The sequence below is a fragment of the Ovis canadensis genome, chromosome 6, assembly GCF_042477335.2.
Source record: "Ovis canadensis isolate MfBH-ARS-UI-01 breed Bighorn chromosome 6, ARS-UI_OviCan_v2, whole genome shotgun sequence".
Lineage (NCBI taxonomy): Eukaryota > Metazoa > Chordata > Mammalia > Artiodactyla > Bovidae > Ovis > Ovis canadensis.
In genome coordinates this window covers 107482250-107503725 of record NC_091250.1, presented here as the reverse complement: position 1 = coordinate 107503725, position 21476 = coordinate 107482250, and the positions used below count along the sequence as shown (strand labels likewise).

Genomic DNA, 21476 nt, shown 5'->3' with positions numbered 1-21476 from the left:
GAGATGTTTGCATATTTTGGAGATTAATTCCTTGTCAGTTGCTTTGTTTGCTAATATTTTCTCTCATTCTATGGGTTGTCTTTTTGTTTCATTTATGGCTTCCTTTGATGTGCTGAAGTTTTTAAGTTTAATTATGTCCCATTTATTTTTTGTTTTTATTTCAATCACTCTAGGAGATGGTGTGGAAAAGATATTGCTGTAATTTATGTCAGAGTGTTTTGGCTTATGCTTTTCTCTAAGAGTTTTATAGTATCCAGTCTTACATTTAGGTCTTTAAGCCATTTTGAGTTTATTTTTGTGTGTGGTGTTAAAGAATGCTCTAATTTCATATTTTTACATGTAGCTGTCCAGTTTTCCCAACATCATTTGAAGAGACTGTCTTTCCTCTACTGTATGATCTTGCCTCCTTTACTGTAGATTAATTGACCACAGGTGCATAAGTTTATTTCTGGGCTTTCTGTCCTGTTCCATAGATCTGTATTTCTGTTTTTGTGATGGTTGACATACTGTTTTGATTACTGTAACATTGTAGTATAGTCTGAAGTCAGGGACCCTGATTCCTACAGCTCTGTTTTTCCTTTTCAAGATTGCTTTGGCTATTTGAAATTTTTTGTCTTGGAGCTCAGAACTCTCACTTTTAAGGGAGAATCTCTACAATATATTTATTCTCTGGTTTGTGGGTTGCATTCCCAGGGCAATGGGATTTGATTTTAATCACAAGTCTGCCCTTCCTACTCATCTTGTGGTTCCATCTTTACATCCTTGTTGTAGAAGATATTTTCCGGTAGGTTCCAGTCTTTTTCATTGATGGTTGTTTTGCAGATAGTTGTGATTTTAGTGTGCTCAATAAAAGAAGGTGAGCTCAGGATCTGTCTACTCCACCATCTTGGCCACTATCCTCCAGAATGGATTTTTTAAAACATGATCTAACTGTACAGTTTTTACAAAAGATGTAATTTATATTCAATGACATAAACATGTTAAAAGTTAAATAACAGAAAAAGATATTTCATGTTAACAGTAACCAAAAGAAAGCTGAATAGTTGTAGCTACACTTAACAGACCAAACAAAACACTGTTAGTAGAGGCAAAGAAAGATAATTTATAATGATTCATTAAGTCACAACAGTTAAACACAATATAAAAAACTTTGGGAGGTGTCTATATTTCTGATGAAGGAGATGTTGAGCAGGCTCATGAATACAGCTGAGGAATTATTTAGCTGAATAAATGACAAGATGCTGAATGATAAAATCTATCTGCAGTATTTTTAAAGCCACAATAAAACTCAACTCAAATAAAATTTACATATTTTAACAGAATCAAAATGCAAATAGCAGAATTAGGAAGAAATAAATGTCTTTTTCCCTCAGTCACAAAAATCCCAGGATATACAATGTTCAATATATTCTAACACAAATCCAATAGAACATGATCTATTTCAGGAAAGGAAACTACCATATAAAATACTATAAGTAAATAAATGTGTATCTATGTGATTGTTTACTGGCTAACACGTGTTTATCTGAATATACATGTGTAACATACATATACAATACAGCATCTTTCATTTCAGTATGAGATTCAGTGTAAGACAGACCCATCTTAAACCCTAGGTGTTTAATTATTGAGGCATCAAAATAACCTCAACGATGTCTTCAGCCAATCAAGACAGAGAGAACAGAAATCAGAAATCCAAATCAAGGACAATGTTCTCTCTGGAAAGACAACACAACAAAGTTGTCGAGAAAATGGACCCCAGAACTAAGGATTAAGTCAGTATTCATAAAACACTTCAAACAATGCCTGGCATATAGTTAATGCTATGTAATATTTAACTAAAAATCAATTAAATGAGTAATAAATATTTTCTCACTAATAATAGTCCACTAATAGGCATCTCTACCTCAACTCTCCTACTGTGCTATATAGACAGCATCTTATTTGTGAAATTAGATACTAACAAAAATAAAATTATCACCATGTATCTGTTTATTGTTTTATGTTGAACTGTCCTGTGCCTCTTCCATCCATGATGTCAAGACATTTCCCCAAAAATGTTTGGCTTTTTCACTCACAGTCCAATTTTTATTCTACACAAACAGCTATGGGAGGGCTCCTCCATGTCACTGTCTCTCACACACCTTTCCCTCATCAGAAGGCGTTTTTGCTGGATGAAAGTCTTTCCAGTTCTATCAGTCTCTGCCTCACTTCCCTCTCCTTTTGACTTTTCAGTTTCCCCACAGCTAAGTCTACTGACTTACCCACTTGCAAGCTTAGCTCTACTCCAGTCCTTAGAACAGACCAACCTGAGATTCAACAATCCAGAAATTTCTGCATCCCAAAGCAACAACTCATTCACTGTTCTGATGACGGAGCCCCTGCATATGAGGTTCCAAGTTTTACATGTGTTCAGTTTACAAATATGGGCTTTTATCTTGGCCTCTATGCCAACTTTTAGGCCAGTTCCTTCCAGGTACACTAGTCTAACCCTAGCATGGAAGCCCTACCTTTCTCTGGACCATCCCTACATTGCTGCAGCCAGGCTGACTATGAAAAGACTGCCCCCCCCCCATATATTTTCCTAGGTTCCAAGTATCACTTGCTTCTGGATGCCTGCGTTTAGAATAGTATTTAATTTTGTATCTCCTGTTGTCAATCACTTGCCAAGAATACAATCAGACTACTGGTGAATTTCTAACCCATGTTATATAAAAGGGTATTACCTACTTCTTACTGATAATGTCTGCTGTGAATAATCAGCCAAGCATTACTGAATGCTAAAATAAGAAACCAAGTATTGACCCTATTTGCCCAGCTGAAATTGTGCTTATTTTAGTTATCAATGTTACTAGCTCTAAGGCTACCGCATTTTTGCCTCTGCTTTGCATGTGACACTCTCTTAGAGCTGTACTCATCTTAAATCAATCTGTTTCCATTCTGTTCTCCTAAGGTCTGTCTTTATTTATGCCCCTATTTTAAATTTATTTCCTCAAAAAGCGCTTTTTTTTTTTTTGGCAATAACCCTACTATAGCTACAAATCCTTTTCTTACTCCATTCTGGATCCTATGATGTTTTCATTCAGGGATGGACTGTGGTACATGAAACTTGTTTACATACAAGAAATCAGATATTCAAATACATAGTGCTTAACCTAGAAATAATTATGTTGGGGGTTATTCACTTATTTTAGTGATGTTAATGAATCATTGGAGCACTTCTAGAATTACTTGAAACTTGCCAGTTCCATGTCTTTGACCTTCTCCAGAAGACCAAACCTATTACTTGGTACTATCTGATCAAACACTCCGCTATTTGATCAAATACTGCAGTGCTTGACAAAATTATTGTTTCCAAAAATTAAATTTACCTCCAAAGGAGGGAAAATTGCTATTACTAAGGAAGTTTTTTAAATTGCCGAACCTCTGAAAGTATTACCAAAATTTAAAATGTTGAGAGAAAAGCAACATAGTTAAAATAAATGGATGACAACCTGACACTATTATCTGATCTTTAAAATTACTCTTCCACATATAAAATAATATCCTATCTTCTTACAGGATTACTATAGAAATAAAATGAGAACATATATGACATCGCTGAAACCCATAAAAAGTGTAAACAGTGAATAAAAGTAAGATTTCCTATTTATGCCTTACTGATGCAAATTTAAATGGATTTGAAACAAATAGTAAGGCTTATTCATTTTAAAACTGTATTTAGGCATAAAACATTAATGTAAGTTAATTTTAGTGGACACAAATGTATAGATATATTTGTAAGAACAACAAAATAAAGGAGAGATGGATCTGTGCAGCACATAGTTTAAAAAAACCAAAACTGTATTTAGGACTCTGATTTGAGCTTAAGTTGACATTTTTATTTTGCAGGAAGCACAAGAATATCAGTTCCTTTTTTTAAAGTAATTCTACTTGCAATAAAGTTATGTTTTTCAAGAAACCGTTCATGTTTTAGAAAGTGAAACCTAACTCACTCTTATTGAAACAAAGGAGGGAGAGGGAAATTCCATACCTCAGAAGCCACAATAAATATAAACAATATCTTCGATTCTGCAGTGTGGGACTTCCCCAAGGAACAGACTGCAGGTTTTGCTAAGTCAACTGTAATGTCATCCAATCAGAGTTAGAGAGGGAAAGTGCCTTTGCAAATAAATACTCCATCTGAAATCTACGTTTTCTGAAACACTCCTCAACTCTTCAGGCAGTCTGAGCTACTGCAGAAGTACCTTCAGTTGCAGCACCATGAACAAAAGTGGTTTTCTTATTTTCTGCCTTATCCTTCTGACTCTGAGTCAAGGTAAGGAACATCAAGGGATACTTAATTTATAAGAACAAAAATAGGACTAGGGTATAGATTTGTGAAGTACAGAAATAACGTATTTGCAAAAGTTTTACAGCCTGCCTAAAAATGAAGGGTAAATGAACAGAGATTGCTTCTGATCAGAGCTTATTATCAGAGAAGCAAGTGGAATAAAAATAGAGAGGAGGAAAGTGGGAGTGGAAAAGAAAGAGGGATATACAGAGAAAATATGAGGGAAGGAAGAGAAAGAGGAAGAGACAGGTATCTCCTTAGTTAACTTAAATGTAATTAACTATATGACTGGGGCTCAATGCATCTTACAATCAACAAGTTACAACTCCATTCTTTCAGGGAATCAACTAATTAAATCAAACAGAGCTGTATGATCACAGATTGACTATGTGATTACACATGGAGGCAGAGGTTCTGCTAAGTACTACCAAATCTACATTAAAATGAAAACTGTGCTGATGTCCTCTGCTATACCTGTCTCTTTCCCTGCAGGCATACCTCTCTCTAGGAACACACGCTGCACCTGCATCGAGATCAGTAATGGATCTGTTAATCCAAGGTCCTTAGAAAAACTTGAACTGATTCCTGCAAGTCAATCCTGCCCACGTGTCGAGATTATGTGAGTAAAACCTAATGATCATCTCCCTGGCTGTAATCAAACAATAAATACGTGATGGTGATTCCAAACATCAGTAAAGGGTTTATGTTGATCCTAAGACTTTCATAGAGCAAAGAGAGACATCTAAAGTGAAACCTAAATGCCTGACTTTAAAACTACATATTCCATCTGTTTTATTGGCCCAACATTGTTTTAAATATTTTCACTCTTTTTTACTCCTATAGTGCCACAATGAAAAGGAATGGGGAGAAAAGATGTCTGAATCCAGAATCTAAGACCATCAAGAATTTACTGAAAGCAATTAACAAGCAAAGGTAGGTTTGCTATTGCTTTCAGAAGAACTGCTTTTTAAGAAATGTCGATTTTGGAAAGTTATAAATATTTGCATTGGGCTTTCCGGTGGAATTCTTGGCTTAAAACGGTGTTACCACAATGCTTCCACTACCTCCATCTGCTTCTATACTTCAGGTGTCATCTTGTGTGGTATCAAAAGTTACCCTAATTACCTGTCTGGAAGTGTCATTAGGCCACTTCAACCCTGAAGCAGAGCTATAACAATGCAAGCAAAAATGCCAAATTTCCCATAAGCTTTTCCTGGCCTTAAAAAAGCATCCTGTGTAACCGACAATGATTGTGTAGGAGCAGGAAAGCTCACCACACCTCATCTAAGGACCTAGGATTACCTATGAACTCAGTATGTTGCTAGCAGAATTTAGACTGGACACATTAGAGTCTCTTACACCCTCTTTCTCTTCTTACAGGACTAAAAGATCTCCTCGAACACAGAAAGAGGCATAATCACTGCACTACTGATAAGATGGACCAGAGAGAAGCTACCTCTACAATTGTTCCTGTGTACAGTATATGTCAAGCCCTAATTGTTCGTGGACTTCAGTTCTCCTAAAAGGTGACCAAGCCAGTCACCAAATCAGCTGCTACTACTCCTGCAGGGGGGAGGGTGGCTCATCACCCTGAGCTGTTCAGTAGTGACTCTGCCCTGGCACTGTGACTGTAAGCTATACCGAGGCGCTACGTTCTCAGTTAATGTGCTAAGTCCCAGCCTTGCTACTGACAGCTTCTTCCCCTTTCCAATCTTTCTAGGTTATTAAGGGATCTTTCCAGCTCTGGGCTTATTAGAGACCTTAGGATCTCAAATAACTAAGAGATATTCAAACCAATAATGCAATCTGCTTTTTAAAGAAAGATCTTTACTCCAGGGGCTTCACTGCCATCCCTCCAAGGGGCCCGTATTCTTTCAGGTGTTATGTACATAGTTCCAAATATACAGAAGCAGCCAGAAATATCTGGAAATGTAGGTTTAAACAGTATTACTTAGTCAAAAACTATACAAAGTAGAATTCTTAAAGATATATGTTTCTTATACGATTTTCAGTGTTCATGGAATAACTTGTATACAACTATCAACTTATGTAATTATTGCAATGGAATAAATTTTTAAATTTAGATACATGTTCTGCAGGCTATGTAAGACAAATATGCTAAATGCTTTCCAAAATAAAAGTAATGTTCTCTCCCAGAAATACTAAGAAAGATTATGTAATTGTTTTAGAGGCCAAAAACATAATAAATAATTATAACTAAGATGAAGTGTCTGGTGGATCATTTTACTGGGACATTTATTTCATAAAAAGCATACGAGAGAATCCACAGCCAAAGCAGCAGGGGTGGGTGGAGGACAAATTAGTTTGAGGACTACCACATTCCTTCCAACTATAGTCTCCTGGAAGGCCCATCATACAGGATTCTTCCAGGGCTTATGTGGCAAAGCAAAGCTTGGCCTGAGCTTCAGATCCTTAAGAGTCAACTTTCTATGAGACATTTGCAACCTGATAACATCAAACTCCAAAATATCTTAAATTAATTCCTCTTCTCCCTGCGCCCAGATCTATTTCTCCTCCTCTATTTTACACCGTAGATGAACAGCAGCAGCATCCATTCAGCTCCCAAAACCAGAATTTTCTGAGTACTTCTACACTTCTTCTCCCTCACCTCCCATATCCAATCAGTCACTAAGAAGGTATTTGCAAAGCATTTAGTTGGCACATTATTAGTATCTGAAAAGGAAAGGACAGACAACCAGCTGAAAAACAGGAAACAAATGAACAGGAATTCCAGAAAAGAAAAAAGTACAATCCCTTAACATATGAAAAGATGCTCAATTTCATTAGTAATCAGGGACACACACATTCAAATCATTATGATATACCATTTTATGCCACCAGATTAGAAAAAAACTTTATGTTGGGTAATAGCAAGTATCAGGAAGGTATCTAGAGTAATGAGATACCTCCACTTTTGATGAAAGAGAAAACAGCTATGATTACTATTTTACAACAGCAAAACTCTGTATGTAAAGCCACACGTTCATAAATAGAATGGATAAGTAGAGTATTTTAATTCAATGGAATATTATACAGTGTGAAAATAAATGAAGCACAACTATACACATCAACATGGATGTATTTCAAAACAAATCTTGTACAAAAGAAGCTTGCCACAGAAAAGTACACGCAGCATGGTTCCATTTACTATATAAAGTTTTAAAAAAGGGAACGTAAACACTGACAAAGACTCTTGAACACACAAGTTTGAACTATGTGGATCCACTTACATCAAAATTTCTTTCAATACGTACTATAGTACTACGTGATTTGCAGTTGGTTAAATCCCCAGATGTGGAACCACCGATATGGAGGCAGTGGTAGTGGTGGTTTAGTCGCTAAGTCATGTCTGACTATTGCGACCCCATGCCAGGCTCCTCTGTCCATGGGATTCTCCAGGAAAGAATACTGGAGTGAGTTGCCATTTCCTTCTCCAACAGATATGAAGAGTCAACTATAAAGTTACATATGGATTTTTGACTTGGTGGGGAGAGGGTCAGTGCCCCAATCCCTATGTTGTGCAAGGGTCAGCGCCCCAATCCCTATGTTATGCAAGGGTCAGCTGTAGAGACATATACGATGAAAACAAAAACAAAGGAATGATTTCCATAAAGTTCAGGATAGTGATTATTTCAGGAGGTGAGAAGGAAATGAAACCAGGGAATAGCACATAAGGGGCTTCTGGACTATAGTAAAGTTTTATTTTTCACCGAAATAACGGGTACATGAGAATTTGTTCTTTAATCTGTACCTACACATTTTAATTTTTAGATACATGCTCTATTTTACACTTAAAAAGGCAAAACAAACCAGGAAAGAAACAAAGAACTTCAGAATATTACCAACTCTGAGATGTCTTCACAAACATCAAGCAACTTCACATAGCAAAAATGACAGAATAAGAGAGCTATCACTGGGGATGTAATGTACAGCATGACTGTAGTTAATAATGCTGTACTGCATATGTGAAAGTTATGCAAGAGAGTACATTGTAAAAATTCTCATCACAAGGAAAAAAACTGTAACTATGTGACAGATGCTAACTAGACTTATTGTGGTGACATGATGATCATTCCACAAAATATACAAATACTGAACCATTAGGTTCTAAACCTGAAACTAATATGATAGTATCAGTTCAGTATGTCAACTGTACCCAGTGAAGGAAACTGAAAAGATAGATAAAAATCTAATGCAGAGAGAGAAAGCACAAACACTAACACCACATTATATGGCCCTTACTATGAAAACCTTAAGAGGATCACAGCAAAACTGAAGTGGCAGAATTTCTCCTTCCTGCCCTCTCATTTTTTTTTTCTTCCTGACCCCATGAATTTATACAAAAGATTACCTATTTTATTCTCAACCAACTGCCAACTACTTTTCAGGAAGGTATTAATCAACAGAGCTTTAAAGTGTTCTCTGTTCAAAGGTAGGGCATTCATTTAACAAACATTTATCCCCATTATATACCCAGGTTAAAAGAAATTACTACACGGTGAGTTTATAATTTACTATTAATGACAGAAAGAAAGGTAAATAAATCTGAACTGAAAAAACTCCAAATGTACAAAGAAAATAGAGAAAATCATGGAAGCCTTTCCTGGGAAAGTAACAGCAATCTGAAATTTGAAAGACATGTATATATCTGACAGGTAGAAAAATAAAAGTGAATTCTAGTAAAGGAAAGAGCATGTACAAAGACACAGGTGTGAAACAGCATAGTGTATTCAGTCTGGAAGAATGGAAGTTTAAATGGATATTGTGAGAAATGATTTTGAGGAGACAGACAGGAATTAGATCAGGAAAAATTCTAAGTATGCCATCATTATCATTACATATTTATAAACTATATACATATTATAAAACATACATGAAAAAATGTTCAAGACTGCTAGACTATGTTGTAGTAACAAAGCTCTCAAAATAGTAAAGATGCACCACAATAAAAATTTATTTCTTGCTCACACCAAGTTCCATGCAGGTGAGCAGGGCCTCTACGCTAACTCAAGAACAGTCTCCCTCAATCTCAGCTGAGAGTCGCCATGGCAGGAAGAGAAGGATGGAAGTGGCATCTTGGCTCTTAAATGCTATATAGTCTACACCGCCTTGTCCAGAACAAGGGACTCCCTTACTTAATTGCCATGAGGGATATAAATTTGGAAGGGAATATGTACTTGCCTCTTACACAAACAAAAAAAATTTCAATGAGATTTTTAAAAATTTTAAGGCAGAAAACAAGGCTCATGCAGAAATCTAGTTCAGGAAGAGAAATCTACAAAGATATTTTCAAAAAATAAGTCTCTATTCTTAGGGAAGTTAAGAGGTGAAAAAGAACGTCTTTTCTAAGCAGAAAGCTGATGTTTAAATAAAATTTGATGTATACATTCAACAAAATGGACGTATCTACTATATTACAGTCATGCTGTAAACCTCAGGGGGAGAACCTCTTTTTTTGGCAGGGGGAGGGAATATATGGCCTACAATGACCAATATGTTGCAACCTGATTTAAGAACACTGGCTTCCTATAAAGAAGGGAAAATGGGAAAGGGAAAAGTAATTGTAATTTTGCCTCTTAATTTTCTTTGTCAAACCATACTTGGTTAATTCATGTCCCATATCTAGACCTTGATAACTGAATAACACTGTTCTCCCTCCATTCACAGACTGGCTGAGAACCTCAATAAAGCAGTAAGAATACAATATTTAATAAGTCATGACAGCTTGTACGGGCCTCCGTTTTCTCAAATAAAAAGAGAAGTAGAAATCCTCCATAAATGTTGCTAAGACAAAAACTATCAAGAGCTAATTAAAATACTATTTCTACATTACTTTGCTGACAAAAGTCTGTCTAGTCAAAGCTATGGTTTTTCCAGTAGTCAGGTATGGATGTGAGAGTTGGACCATAAAGAAAGCTGAACACTGAAGAATTGATGCTTTTGAACTGTGGTGTTGGAGAAGACTCTTGAGAGTCCCTTGGACTGAAAGGAGATCAAACCAATCAATCCTAAAAGAAATCAGTCCTGAATATTTATTGGAATGACTGATGTTGAAGCTCCAATACCATAGTCACCTGATGCAAAAAACTGACTCCTTCAAAAAGACCCTGATGATGGGAAAGATTGAAGGCAGGAGAAGGGGACAACAGAGGATGAGATGGTTGGATGGCATCACTGACTCGATGGACATGAGTGAGCAAGCTCTGGGAGATGGTGAAGGACAGGGAAGCCTGGCGTGCTGCAGTCCGTGGGGTCACAAAGAATCAGGCACAACTGAGTGACTGAACAACAAGATAAGATTATAAATGATTTTTTTAAATTTTATTTTCCAAGTTTCCTATAAGAACATTTTTACTGTTTTTTTAATTATAATAGAAGGGGGAAAGTTAAGCAATTTTCAAAGACACTGAATTTTAAGCGTCAGTCTTAAAGGACTAAGATTCATGCTCTCAGGGAGCTTTATGAAACTAATCATCTCTGCAAAAAGATCTAAACTGAGAACAGAGTCATACAGATACCAGAACTTCTTTCTCCATGTTAGACTAAAACTTAACACCTCGTGTTAAAAATCACTGACCTATCAGTGAATGTATTTTGGATCACCATATAATAATGTATGGTGATCCAAATGTATTTGTTATCAGTCTCCTTGTTTAACCTCTTGCCTGCTACAGGTTATTCACTATACAAATCACTGCAATATTTATAAAAAATAAATATAATTATATTTCTCCCCTGGTTTCATCCTTCCAATACCATTCCACCACACTTGACATGAAATCCAAAATTCATCATGGTCTGTAAGGCTCTGCATAACTCTCCTGCCTCATTCCTGCCGCTCTCCACCTCTACCTTTCTACTTAAGCCATACCAGCCTCCTATTACTTCTCAAATACAGCAAACATAATCCCATCACTTCCACAGCATTCCACAAGCATTCCACAAAAACACTGGAGGGGGCTGCCATGCCCTCCTGCAGAGGATCTTCCCAACCCAGGGATCACACCCAGGTCTCCTGCACTGCAGGCAGATTCTTTACCACTAGTGCCACCTAGGAAGCCCCAAATAGAGGAGCATCCCTGGGTGGGATACTCTTAAGCCTTAGGAGAAAGTCAACTTGGAAATAAAGAGAAGCTTACTAGTTTTGTTGAATCATCACAGGCACAGAAGGCATGACAACCTTCTCCTATTACAATATCCACCGTGTGTACTGGCAAACTGTTTACTAAACTATGAGAGGCCCCTACTGGAAATAGAATTAAGGTTAGGTTTTAAGCAGGGGCTTACACGACTTTCAAAAATAAATGTGCTTTAAAACTAAATTTAATGCTCTAACAGCACCAAAAGCTGTTAAGAGTAGGGGAAATCCATGCTCCTCACAGGGTTTCATTCTGAGAGACACTTATTTCAAAATCAAAAATAACTTGTCTTATTTTCACTTGTGATAGAGACAAGCATATTGTTTACATATTAGGCAACATTTTCCCATTTCGTTCAAATTTAATTAGAGCCAGAACAACATGGCCATCCCATTTCCTAGGCTCAGATGCAAGAGGAAAACTCCCTTACTTTTACTTTAGTTACTGCTGCTGCTGCTAAGTCACTTCAGTTGTGACTCTGTGGAACCCCACAGACGGCAGCCCAACAGGCTCCCCCGTCCCTGGGATTCTCCAGGCAAGAACACTGGAGTGGGTTGCCATGTCCTTCTCCAATGCATGAAAGTGAAAAGTGAAAGGGAAGTCGCTCAGTCTTGTCCGACTCTTAGCGACCCCATGGACTGCAGCCCACTAGGCTCCTCCGCCCATGGGATTTTCCAGGCAAAAGTACTGGAGTGGGGTGCCATTGCCTTCTCCGACTTTAGTTACTACAGAATAGGAAAAGAGGACAAAAGGAGAAATTGAAAAAAGTTTAACATCAATCTCATGTTAAGGAGAGTTAAAGAGTCTGTCCAACTCCATCATTCCCAGAAGACTTTTACCTTGGTATGTGTGGTTTTCAAGGCTCAACAATTTCCTAAAATTATACATAACATACAAATGCACACATACAGGTAGCCTCCACCAGACTGTCAAGAGCGCACAACAACCTCCAAATGGCTAAAAACCATGAGTCTGTACTAATTCATTCAAGACCTTGAACAGACCATTTCAGTTTGCAGGACATTCCCTTCAGGCCACAGGGACATCAATATACACACTTCAGTCTGGGTAATCGTACATGCAAATTACTCTGAACATACTTGGCAGTTTGGGGATTTAGAAACCTGAGCTGACTTCAAGATCTGGCCCTAAAGGAGATAGTAATAGTCATTATTTCCAAGGTATTCCTAGAATTTCAAGACTATCTGAACTATTTTATTAACCATAATACCACCTTTTTAAAAAACTTCTAGAACCACTGAGGGCACAAACTTGCTGTTAGAAATTAAAGACATCCTTCAGATTACTATATGAGACTGAAGGGATTCCTGGCTTATTCTCAATTCAATCAAATTCAACTTAGTAAATATAAACTGTGCACCTACTATCTTCAAGATCCGATGAGGCAAACAAAGACAACATGATACCTGACTTTAAATTTTTTATACTCCAGTGTGAAAAAAGCACATATATAAGCCAAATATCACCAGCAATCAAAGGTAGGAAACACTCATGTTTAGATAACTGGTATTGTAAACGGTGCTGCTACTGCTGCTAAGTCGCTTCAGTTGTGTCTGACTCTGTGCGACCCCAGAGGCGGCAGCCCACCAGGCTCCCCCGTCCCTGGGATTCTCCAGGCAAGCACACTGGAGTGGATTGCCATTTCCTTCTCCAATGCATGAAAGTGAAAAGTGAAAGTGAAGTCGCTCAGTTGTGTCCAACTCATAGCGACCCCATGGACTGCAGCCTACCAGGCTCCTCTGTCCATGGGATTTTCCGGGCAAGAGTTCTGGAGTGGGATGCCATTGCCTTCTCCAGTATTGTAAATAATGCTGATCAAAAAAGAAATCTATTATGTTGGAAGTGATAAACATCTTAGATATAGTTAGTAGAAATACCTCATGTTAAATTCAAAGGAACATGTAAGTTATCACTAAAACACTTCAGGGATACAAATTAACTTTCCTCAAGATAAAAGAATGCTTATATTCTTACAATCACATGAGATATAAAGAGATCAAAGTCATATTTTGACTATATGGAATAAGGGTAAAATTGAGACTAAATCATGAATGTGCCATCCTAAATTGTATAGGTAACTGGACTTTTCATCTTGTTAATTTTGTTTTATTAAGAAAAGCCCACATGGTAACAAATTCAACCATAAACAGAGGCAGAACAATATGTAGTCTAGCTTGGTTGCTGTTTACTTGCTAAGTCATGTTAGACTCATTTGTCACTCTCTGGACAGTAGCCTGTCAGGCTGCTCTGTCCATGGAATTCTGGAGTGGGTTGCCAGGCAAGAATACTGGAGTGGGTTGCCATTTCCTTCTTCAGGGGATCTTCCCGAGCAAGGGATCAAACCCACATCTCCTGCAATGACAGGTGGATTCTTTACCACTCAGCCACCTGGGAAGCCTAGCCTAGCCAGATCCACCTTAATAGTGGTACCAGAAGGTGTTTGGGAAGCTTCTGTACAACCAACAGAGAGTCTTGTTAAAAGGGAAACTGAGGCACACACATTGATATTTTTCAAAAATCTGAGCAAACATTAATCAAATCAAGCAGCACCAAACCAAAGCTGGTTAGAAACACTCCATTGACAGGAGCTAGGGTTGAGGTTTTTACAGAGAAGATGCAGAAACAAAGCAAGAAAATTATTCGATTGACTACAGCTTAAATAGCTGCTTTACTTGGGAAAACCTAGTTGATTGGTTTTCATTTTTTCAGATTCAAGTGTAGTGACTCTGGTTTTAGTTTGCTTGTGTAGGCTACCAAGGCACTAAAGCCACCTCAATCTAATGGCCTCCTTGTTGAATACCTTAACAATTCTTTTTTAAAAATTTGATTACAGTCATAAGGAATTATAGTAAGTATATACGTTATTGAATTTAGATCATGCAGATCAATTATACTTCCTGATGACTAACAGGTACAAAAAAATGAAATGCATGTGTATCTACAGTGTCTCACTCTAACTGATGCTCATCATCACTCAGAAGGAATACTAATGGGAGCAGGATAAGACAGTCAACATAATAAGCTCTCAATTAAGTGTAAGAGCTACTGAGGAAAAGGAAAGATGACCTAGGGCTGTGGTGTGTTCAGGGAAGATTTGACAAAGAAAACAGAATTCTAAGTGAAATTCTTATTGAGGAGCTTGCTGAAGTTCAGCCTGGACAAGAAGCAAGAATCACAGCATTAGCACTGTAGACAGCCACCATTCATATACACACAAAGACCTCTGTAAATAGCTCACCATACTTTGGGACTAAGTAAAACAATTATTTAGCTTGCAGGAAAAGAATGGATTGAGATAGAAAATAAAATCCCAAATCAAAGATCATCATTTATTGAAGCATCTCATCTGTGTTTTAGAACATAAAAACAGAACCTAATTAAATTAGAATTATACATTTTGGTAGAAATAGAATTATAAGTAATAACACAATGCATTACATCTAACTAAATCACTCAAAATAAAAATTCACCTAACACAAAATTGTAAAGTAACGATACACCAATAAAAAAATTCACAATTAAAGTAACAAATGAATTTTCACAAATTACACATCAGCAACCACAAAGCCTAACAAATATCACAAATACCAGAGGAGAAAAGACAGACAAGATAGATTCACAATGGCAGACACTATAACATTAGTTGAAATGTTAGATCATAATTTTCAACTGGGAGCACATACAAGGAGAAATATATTTGAATCTTGGAATGAGTAGCAAATATAGTTTGAAACATCCAGTTTTGTAATTTGGAAAACAGTAACATTATTTTTCAATAAAAACTACAAAAAAATAAAGTTTATACAATCATCTTGGCTTGCTGTAGCAATTCTCTAAGATAGGATAAGAAAGTTTTCAGAGTAAGCTTTAGCATAAATGCTATATATATTAACATTTGCTTGCTACAAACATAACAGGCATTCTTTGTTTCAGAAGTATATGTTTTATTTTAAAATCAAGTTTGAAAATTTGGGTACTACAGTACAATACAAAAGGTGCTCTTAGTTCCCAAAAGCTAACTTTTGTCACATCTGCTACTTCCTCTATTTCAAGACTTCCAGATCCTCTTGAGCCTGCAAAGTGTAAACCAAGGACATTTTCAAAATTATACCACTTAGATTCTGACTTGAGGTGCCAACAAGTGATGGAATCAAAAGGGAATGGTTTTAGGTTATGGGCTGCTGCTAAGTCACTTCAGTCGTGTCCGACTCTGTGCGACCCCACAGACGGCAGCCCACCAGGATCCCCTGTCCCTGGGATTCTCCAGGCTAGAACACTGGAGTGGGTTGCCATTTCCTTCTCCAATGCATAAAATTGAAAAGTGAAAGTGAAGTCGTTCAGTCATGTCCGACTCTTAGCAACCCCATGGACTGCAGCCTACCAGGCTCCTCCGTCCATGGGATTTTCCAGGCAAGAGTACTGGAGTGGGGTGCCATTGCCTTCTCCAAGGTTATGGGCACTGACATGCAAAAAAAAATAAAATATTCACTTATTTCCCATACAAACTTAGTATATATTGCAAAGGATAGAATCTAATCTCATTTTGAGAAAAGAAATCCAAAATAATATCTGGAATTCAACTTTAATTCAGATCCCTAAGATAACTTCCTGAAATTCATTTTGAATAAAATTTACCCTAACATACATGAGCAGACTTTGTGTGTCATTCTACTCGTCTTGACCTATATTTATAAAGTCATGTCAGGTCACTGGTTGACCACAACACAAGTAAACAAATTTCAGTCACTACACATAACAAAGAATACCCACTTTGCAAAAATACTTGGTAAAGAAACAAACGGATGGTTTCAGTCACCAAGTGAGAATTCGATTTTCAGAGTTCCTACTATACTCAGAATGTCTAGTTTTCAACAACAAGAAAGGCATAGAAAGAAACACAAAAGTACAGCCCTTTCAAAAAGGAAGAACTGACGAAAAACCATTCCTGAAGAAACCCAGACATTCATGGGACTTATTAGACAAAGATGTTGAATCAAGCATCTTAAAATACACTCAAAGAGCTAAAGGAAATCATGTACAAAGAATAAAAGAAAACTAGGGCACAACAAAGGAAACTATAAGCAAGGTGAAAAGACAGCCTTCTGAATGGGAGAAAATAATAGCAAATGAAGCAACTGACAAACAACTAATCTCAAAAATATACAAGCAACTTATGCAGCTCAACTCCAGAAAAATAAACGACCCAATCAAAACATGGGCCAAAGAACTAAATAGACATTTCTCCAAAGAAGACATACGGATGGCTAACAAACACATGAAAAGATGCTCAACATCACTCATTATCAGAGAAATGCAAATCAAAACCACAATGAGGTACCACTTCACACCAGTCAGAATGGCTGCGATCCAAAAATCTGCAAGCAATAAATGCTGGAGAGGGTGTGGAGAAAAGGGAACCCTCCTACACTGTTGGTGGGAATGCAAACTAGTACAGCCACTATGGAGAACAGTGTGGAGATTCCTTAAAAAATTGCAAATAGAACTACCTTATGACCCAGCAATCCCACTGCTGGGCATACACACCGAGGAAACCAGAATTGAAAGAGACACATGTACCCCAATGTTCATCGCAGCACTGTTTATCATAGCCAGGACATGGAAACAACCTAGATGTCCATCAGCAGATGAATGGATAAGAAAGCTGTGGTACATATACACAATGGAGTATTACTCAGCCGTTAAAAAGAATTCATTTGAATCAGTTCTGATGAGATGGATGAAACTGGAGCCAATTATACAGAGTGAAGTAAGCCAGAAAGAAAAACACCAATACAGTATACTAACACATATATATGGAATTTAGGAAGATGGCAATGACGACCCTTTATGCAAGACAGGAAAAAAGACACAGATGTGTATAACGGACCTTTGGACTCAGAGGGAGAGGGAGAGGGTGGGATGATTTGGGAGAATGGGAATTCTAACATGTATACTATCATGTAAGAATTGAATCGCCAGTCCATGTCTGACGTAGGGTGCAGCATGCTTGGGGCTGGTGCATGGGGATGACCCAGAGAGATGTTGTGGGGAGGGAGGTGGGAGGGGGGTTCATGTTTGGGAACGCATGTAAGAATTAAAGATTTTAAAATTAAAAAAAAATAAATTAAAAAAAAGAAGAAAGAAAACTAGGGAAAATGCTGCATGAAGAAAATGAGGGTAGCAATAGAGAAAGAAATTACAAAAAGGAGCCAAATACAAATTCTGGAGCTGAAAAGTAAAAAACTGAAATGAAAAATTCACTAGAGGGGTTTATCAGCATTTTTGAGCCAGCAGAAGAAAGACTCAGCAAATTTGAAAATAAGTCAATTGAAATTACTGCATCTGAGGAGCAAGGGGAAAAAAAAAAAAAAGAATGAAAAAAGTGAACAGAGCCTAAGGGACCTATGGAATACCATAAAATAAAGTAATATAATGCAAGTTCCAGAAACAGAAAAGAGAAAGGGATAGAAAGAATATTCACAGAAATAATGACCAAAATTTTCTCAAATCTAGCAGGAACACATGAGTCTACACATCCAAGAAGTTCAGTGTACTTCAAGCAGGATAAACTGAAAGAGACAGATAATAATCAAATTCTCACCAATGAGAGAGAATCTTGAAAGCACTCAGAGAGAAGTGATTCATCATATACAAAGGATCGTTAATAAGATTAATAGTCAACTTCTCATCAAAAGCCATGGAGACCAGAACGCTGAGAGGTGACGTATTTTAAATTCTGAAAGAAAAAAAATTCTGTCAATCAAAAATTCTAAATCTGGCAAAACTATCTTTTAAGAATGAAGGAGAAATAAAAGCATTTCCAGATAACAGAAACTAAGGGAGTTCACTGCTATTAGACTTGCCTTGCAAGAAATGCTAAAGGGAGTGCTTCAGACTAAAGAGAAAGGACACTACACAATGAACTGAAACTATGAAAAAACAGAGGACACTGGTAAAAGTAATTACATAGTGAAGAAGAAAGAGGAGAACAGTGGAGTCACCACCACCTAAACTACATGGCTGGAGAGGCAAGCCAAATGGAGGAGTCTTCAGGAGCCATTTAACAGCTGGGACTATACTGCTGAAGAAAGAAGTTACATGGATAAGGTCTGTGATGCCATTTTGGACATCCAGTCCAGTAAAGCCTTCAGATCACTCTAGCCCCAGTCACTGATTACAGCAGAGAAAAACCACTAACAAACTTTGGTGGGAAAGTTAGGTATTAATTTAGAGATCAAGTAACTTAAATTCACACTATATCAAACAATAATTCATAGTCTGAAACAATCAATTATGGACAATCTCTATTTTATAGAAATAAAAGTCAGTATTTTATAATAATGAAAAATTTCTATATCATTAAAAGCAAAAAAACTAGGGAAAAAAACATTGAGCCTGATGAAATGAAATATATATGAGGATGGAGGGTCAATGAAAGTCTCATTCACTCACCAACAGTGGAAGCATAAATTGGTATAACTTCTTAAATTGAATATATACACACACTATGAACTAGCAATTCCACTCCCAATGATACACTTAGGAGAAATGCATATACGTGTGGACCAAAAGATGCACACAAGAACACTCATAACACCAAATGGGAAACAATCAAAATGTCCATCAGCTGGATGTATACCCCACTGTAAGTCATACAACAGAATATTATAAGAAAATTAAAATGAACAAACTCCTCCTCCACACATAACATGAATGAATCTCAAAAATATTTAGAGAAAGAAATAACACACTAAATAGGACATATTGTATAATGCCATTTATATAATTCAAAAATAGACAAAATTTACCTAAGATACAAGTTACCTTTGGGGAAGCAAGGAAGGGTACTGTCGTGCCACTGACACTCAGTTAAAATTCACTGAGCTACACCAGTACACTCTTCTATATATATATATTTTTTCCTCCAGTATGTATGTTGTATCATTCAGCCAGAGCTGTCATAACAAAAGATCACACACTGAGCAGCTTAAGCAATTGAAATTTATTTTCTCACAATTCTGGATACTGGAAGTCCAAGACCAAGGAGTCAGCAGGGTTGGCTTCTTCTGAAATCTCTCTCCTTGGCTTGCTGATGGCCATCTCCTCCCCGTGTCTTCACGTGGTCTTCTCTGTACCTCTCTGCATCCTCATCTCTTCTAATAAGGACACCAGTCATAATGGTTTAGGAACCATCCTAATTATCCCATTTTAAATTAATTATCTCTTTAAAGATCCTATCTCTAAATAAAGCCACATTCTGAGGTACTGGCAGTTAGAACTTCAACATATGAATTTGGGGGGACACAATTCAGCTAATATAACACGTCATACTTTAAAAAATTATGCAAGAAATGAAGGCAACAAAATATAAAAAGCAAGTATTTTAACTGAAAATAGATTAGATCTTCCTATTCAAAGTCTGTAAAGAAATGACATACATTTATAATGTTAATATCCTGACCCCACTTGACAAGTGTTCCTCGCAAGATAGATGATGCAGAGATTAAGCCAATAAAACTAAAATGTCAATTGAAAAAAATCCAAAACTGAAATAAGCTCTGATCTCGAGTTTCATACATTAAACTAACAAAAGTAAATGCAAATGACAAGGGAATTGGGAAACCGGTACATCTACACACTGATGAAGGTAATACAAAATCAGTCCAGTCTTACTGTCAAATTGTTTCAAAAGATATAAAAATGTTTTTACTCTTTGTGTCTAAGCTTCTAAAGAAGGAAATATCCCAAGAAAGTAAAATCTCTGAAAAAGGTAAGAGTACCCCTATTATATCTTCTTCCGCTTTACTGACTACGCTAAAGCCTTTGACTGTGTGGATCACAACAAACTGTGGAAAATTCTTCAAGAGATAGGAATACCAGACCACTTTACCTGCCTCCTGAGAAATCTGCATGCAGGTCAAGAAGCAACAGTTAGAACCAGACATGGCATAACAGACTGGTTCCAAATTGGGAAAGAAGTATGTCAAGGCTGTATATTGTCAGCCTGCTTATTTAACCTACATGCAGAGTATATCATGCAAAATGCTGGGCTGGATGAAGCACACGCTGGAATCAAGACTACTGGGAGAAATATCAAAAACCTCAGGTTTGCAGATGACACCACCCTTATGGCAGAAAAGGAACTGACAGCCTCTTGCTGAAGGTGAAAGAAGAGAATGAAAAAACTGGTTTAAAACTCAACATTCAGAAAACTAAGATCATGGCATCTGGTCCCATCACTTTATGGCAAATAGATGGGGAAACAATGTAAACAGTGACACACTGTATTTTCTTGGGCTCCAAAATCACTACAGATAGTGACTGCAGCCATGAAATTAAAAGACGAACCTAGACAGCATATTGAAAAGCAGAGATATTACTTTGCCAACAAAGGTCTGTTCAGTCAAAGCTATGGTTTTTCCACTAGCCATGTATGGATGTGAGAGTTGGACCATAAAGTAAGCTGAGGGCTGAAGAATTGATGCCTTTGAACTGTGGTGTTGGAGAAGACTCTTGAGAGTATCTTGGACAGTAAGGAGATCAAACCAGTCAACCCCAAAGGAAATCAGTCCTGAATATTCACTGGAAGGACTGATGCTGAAACTCCAAAACTTTGGCCAAAGAACTCACTCACTGCAAAAGACCCTGATGGTGGGAAAGACTGAAGGCAGGAAAAGGGGATGACAAGAGGATGAGATGGTTGGATGGCATCACCAACTTAATGGACATGAGTCTGAGCAAGCTCCAGGAGTTGGTGATTGACAGGGAAGCCTGGTGTGCTGCATGAGGTCGCAAAGAGTTGGACGTGACTGAACTGATTACAGAAACAACAGTAACAGCTCAGTCCAGCACAGAGAATAAACAGACTACAAATAAAAGGAAGCATTTTAAAATCATATAAACTACATAGATACTGGGAAATGTTTAGGTAAAATAAATGATATTGTTTAGTGACAAGAGTC

The 21476-nt window shown here is 37.2% G+C and overlaps 1 protein-coding gene across 1 annotated transcript; it reads left to right on the top strand.

The window, feature by feature from the left end:
* Positions 1-3974: 3974 nt before the first annotated feature.
* On the top strand, positions 3975-6554 carry CXCL10 (C-X-C motif chemokine ligand 10). Its single transcript, XM_069594434.1, has 4 exons — positions 3975-4318; positions 4826-4952; positions 5177-5266; positions 5714-6554. The coding sequence occupies exons 1-4, from the start codon at positions 4264-4266 to the stop codon at positions 5748-5750; spliced, it is 309 nt and encodes a 102-aa protein (XP_069450535.1). The 5' UTR covers positions 3975-4263; the 3' UTR covers positions 5751-6554.
* Positions 6555-21476: the final 14922 nt, after the last annotated feature.

Excerpts from the sequence above, each read along its gene's own strand:
- CXCL10 (XM_069594434.1), top strand. The coding sequence starts at position 4,264 with ATGAACAAAAGTGGTTTTCTTATTTTCTGCCTTATCCTTCTGACTCTG. Across the intron at positions 4,953-5,176 it reads TGCCCACGTGTCGAGATTAT|TGCCACAATGAAAAGGAATG; the intron begins GTGAGTAAAACC and ends TTACTCCTATAG. Across the intron at positions 5,267-5,713 it reads AAAGCAATTAACAAGCAAAG|GACTAAAAGATCTCCTCGAA; the intron begins GTAGGTTTGCTA and ends CTCTTCTTACAG.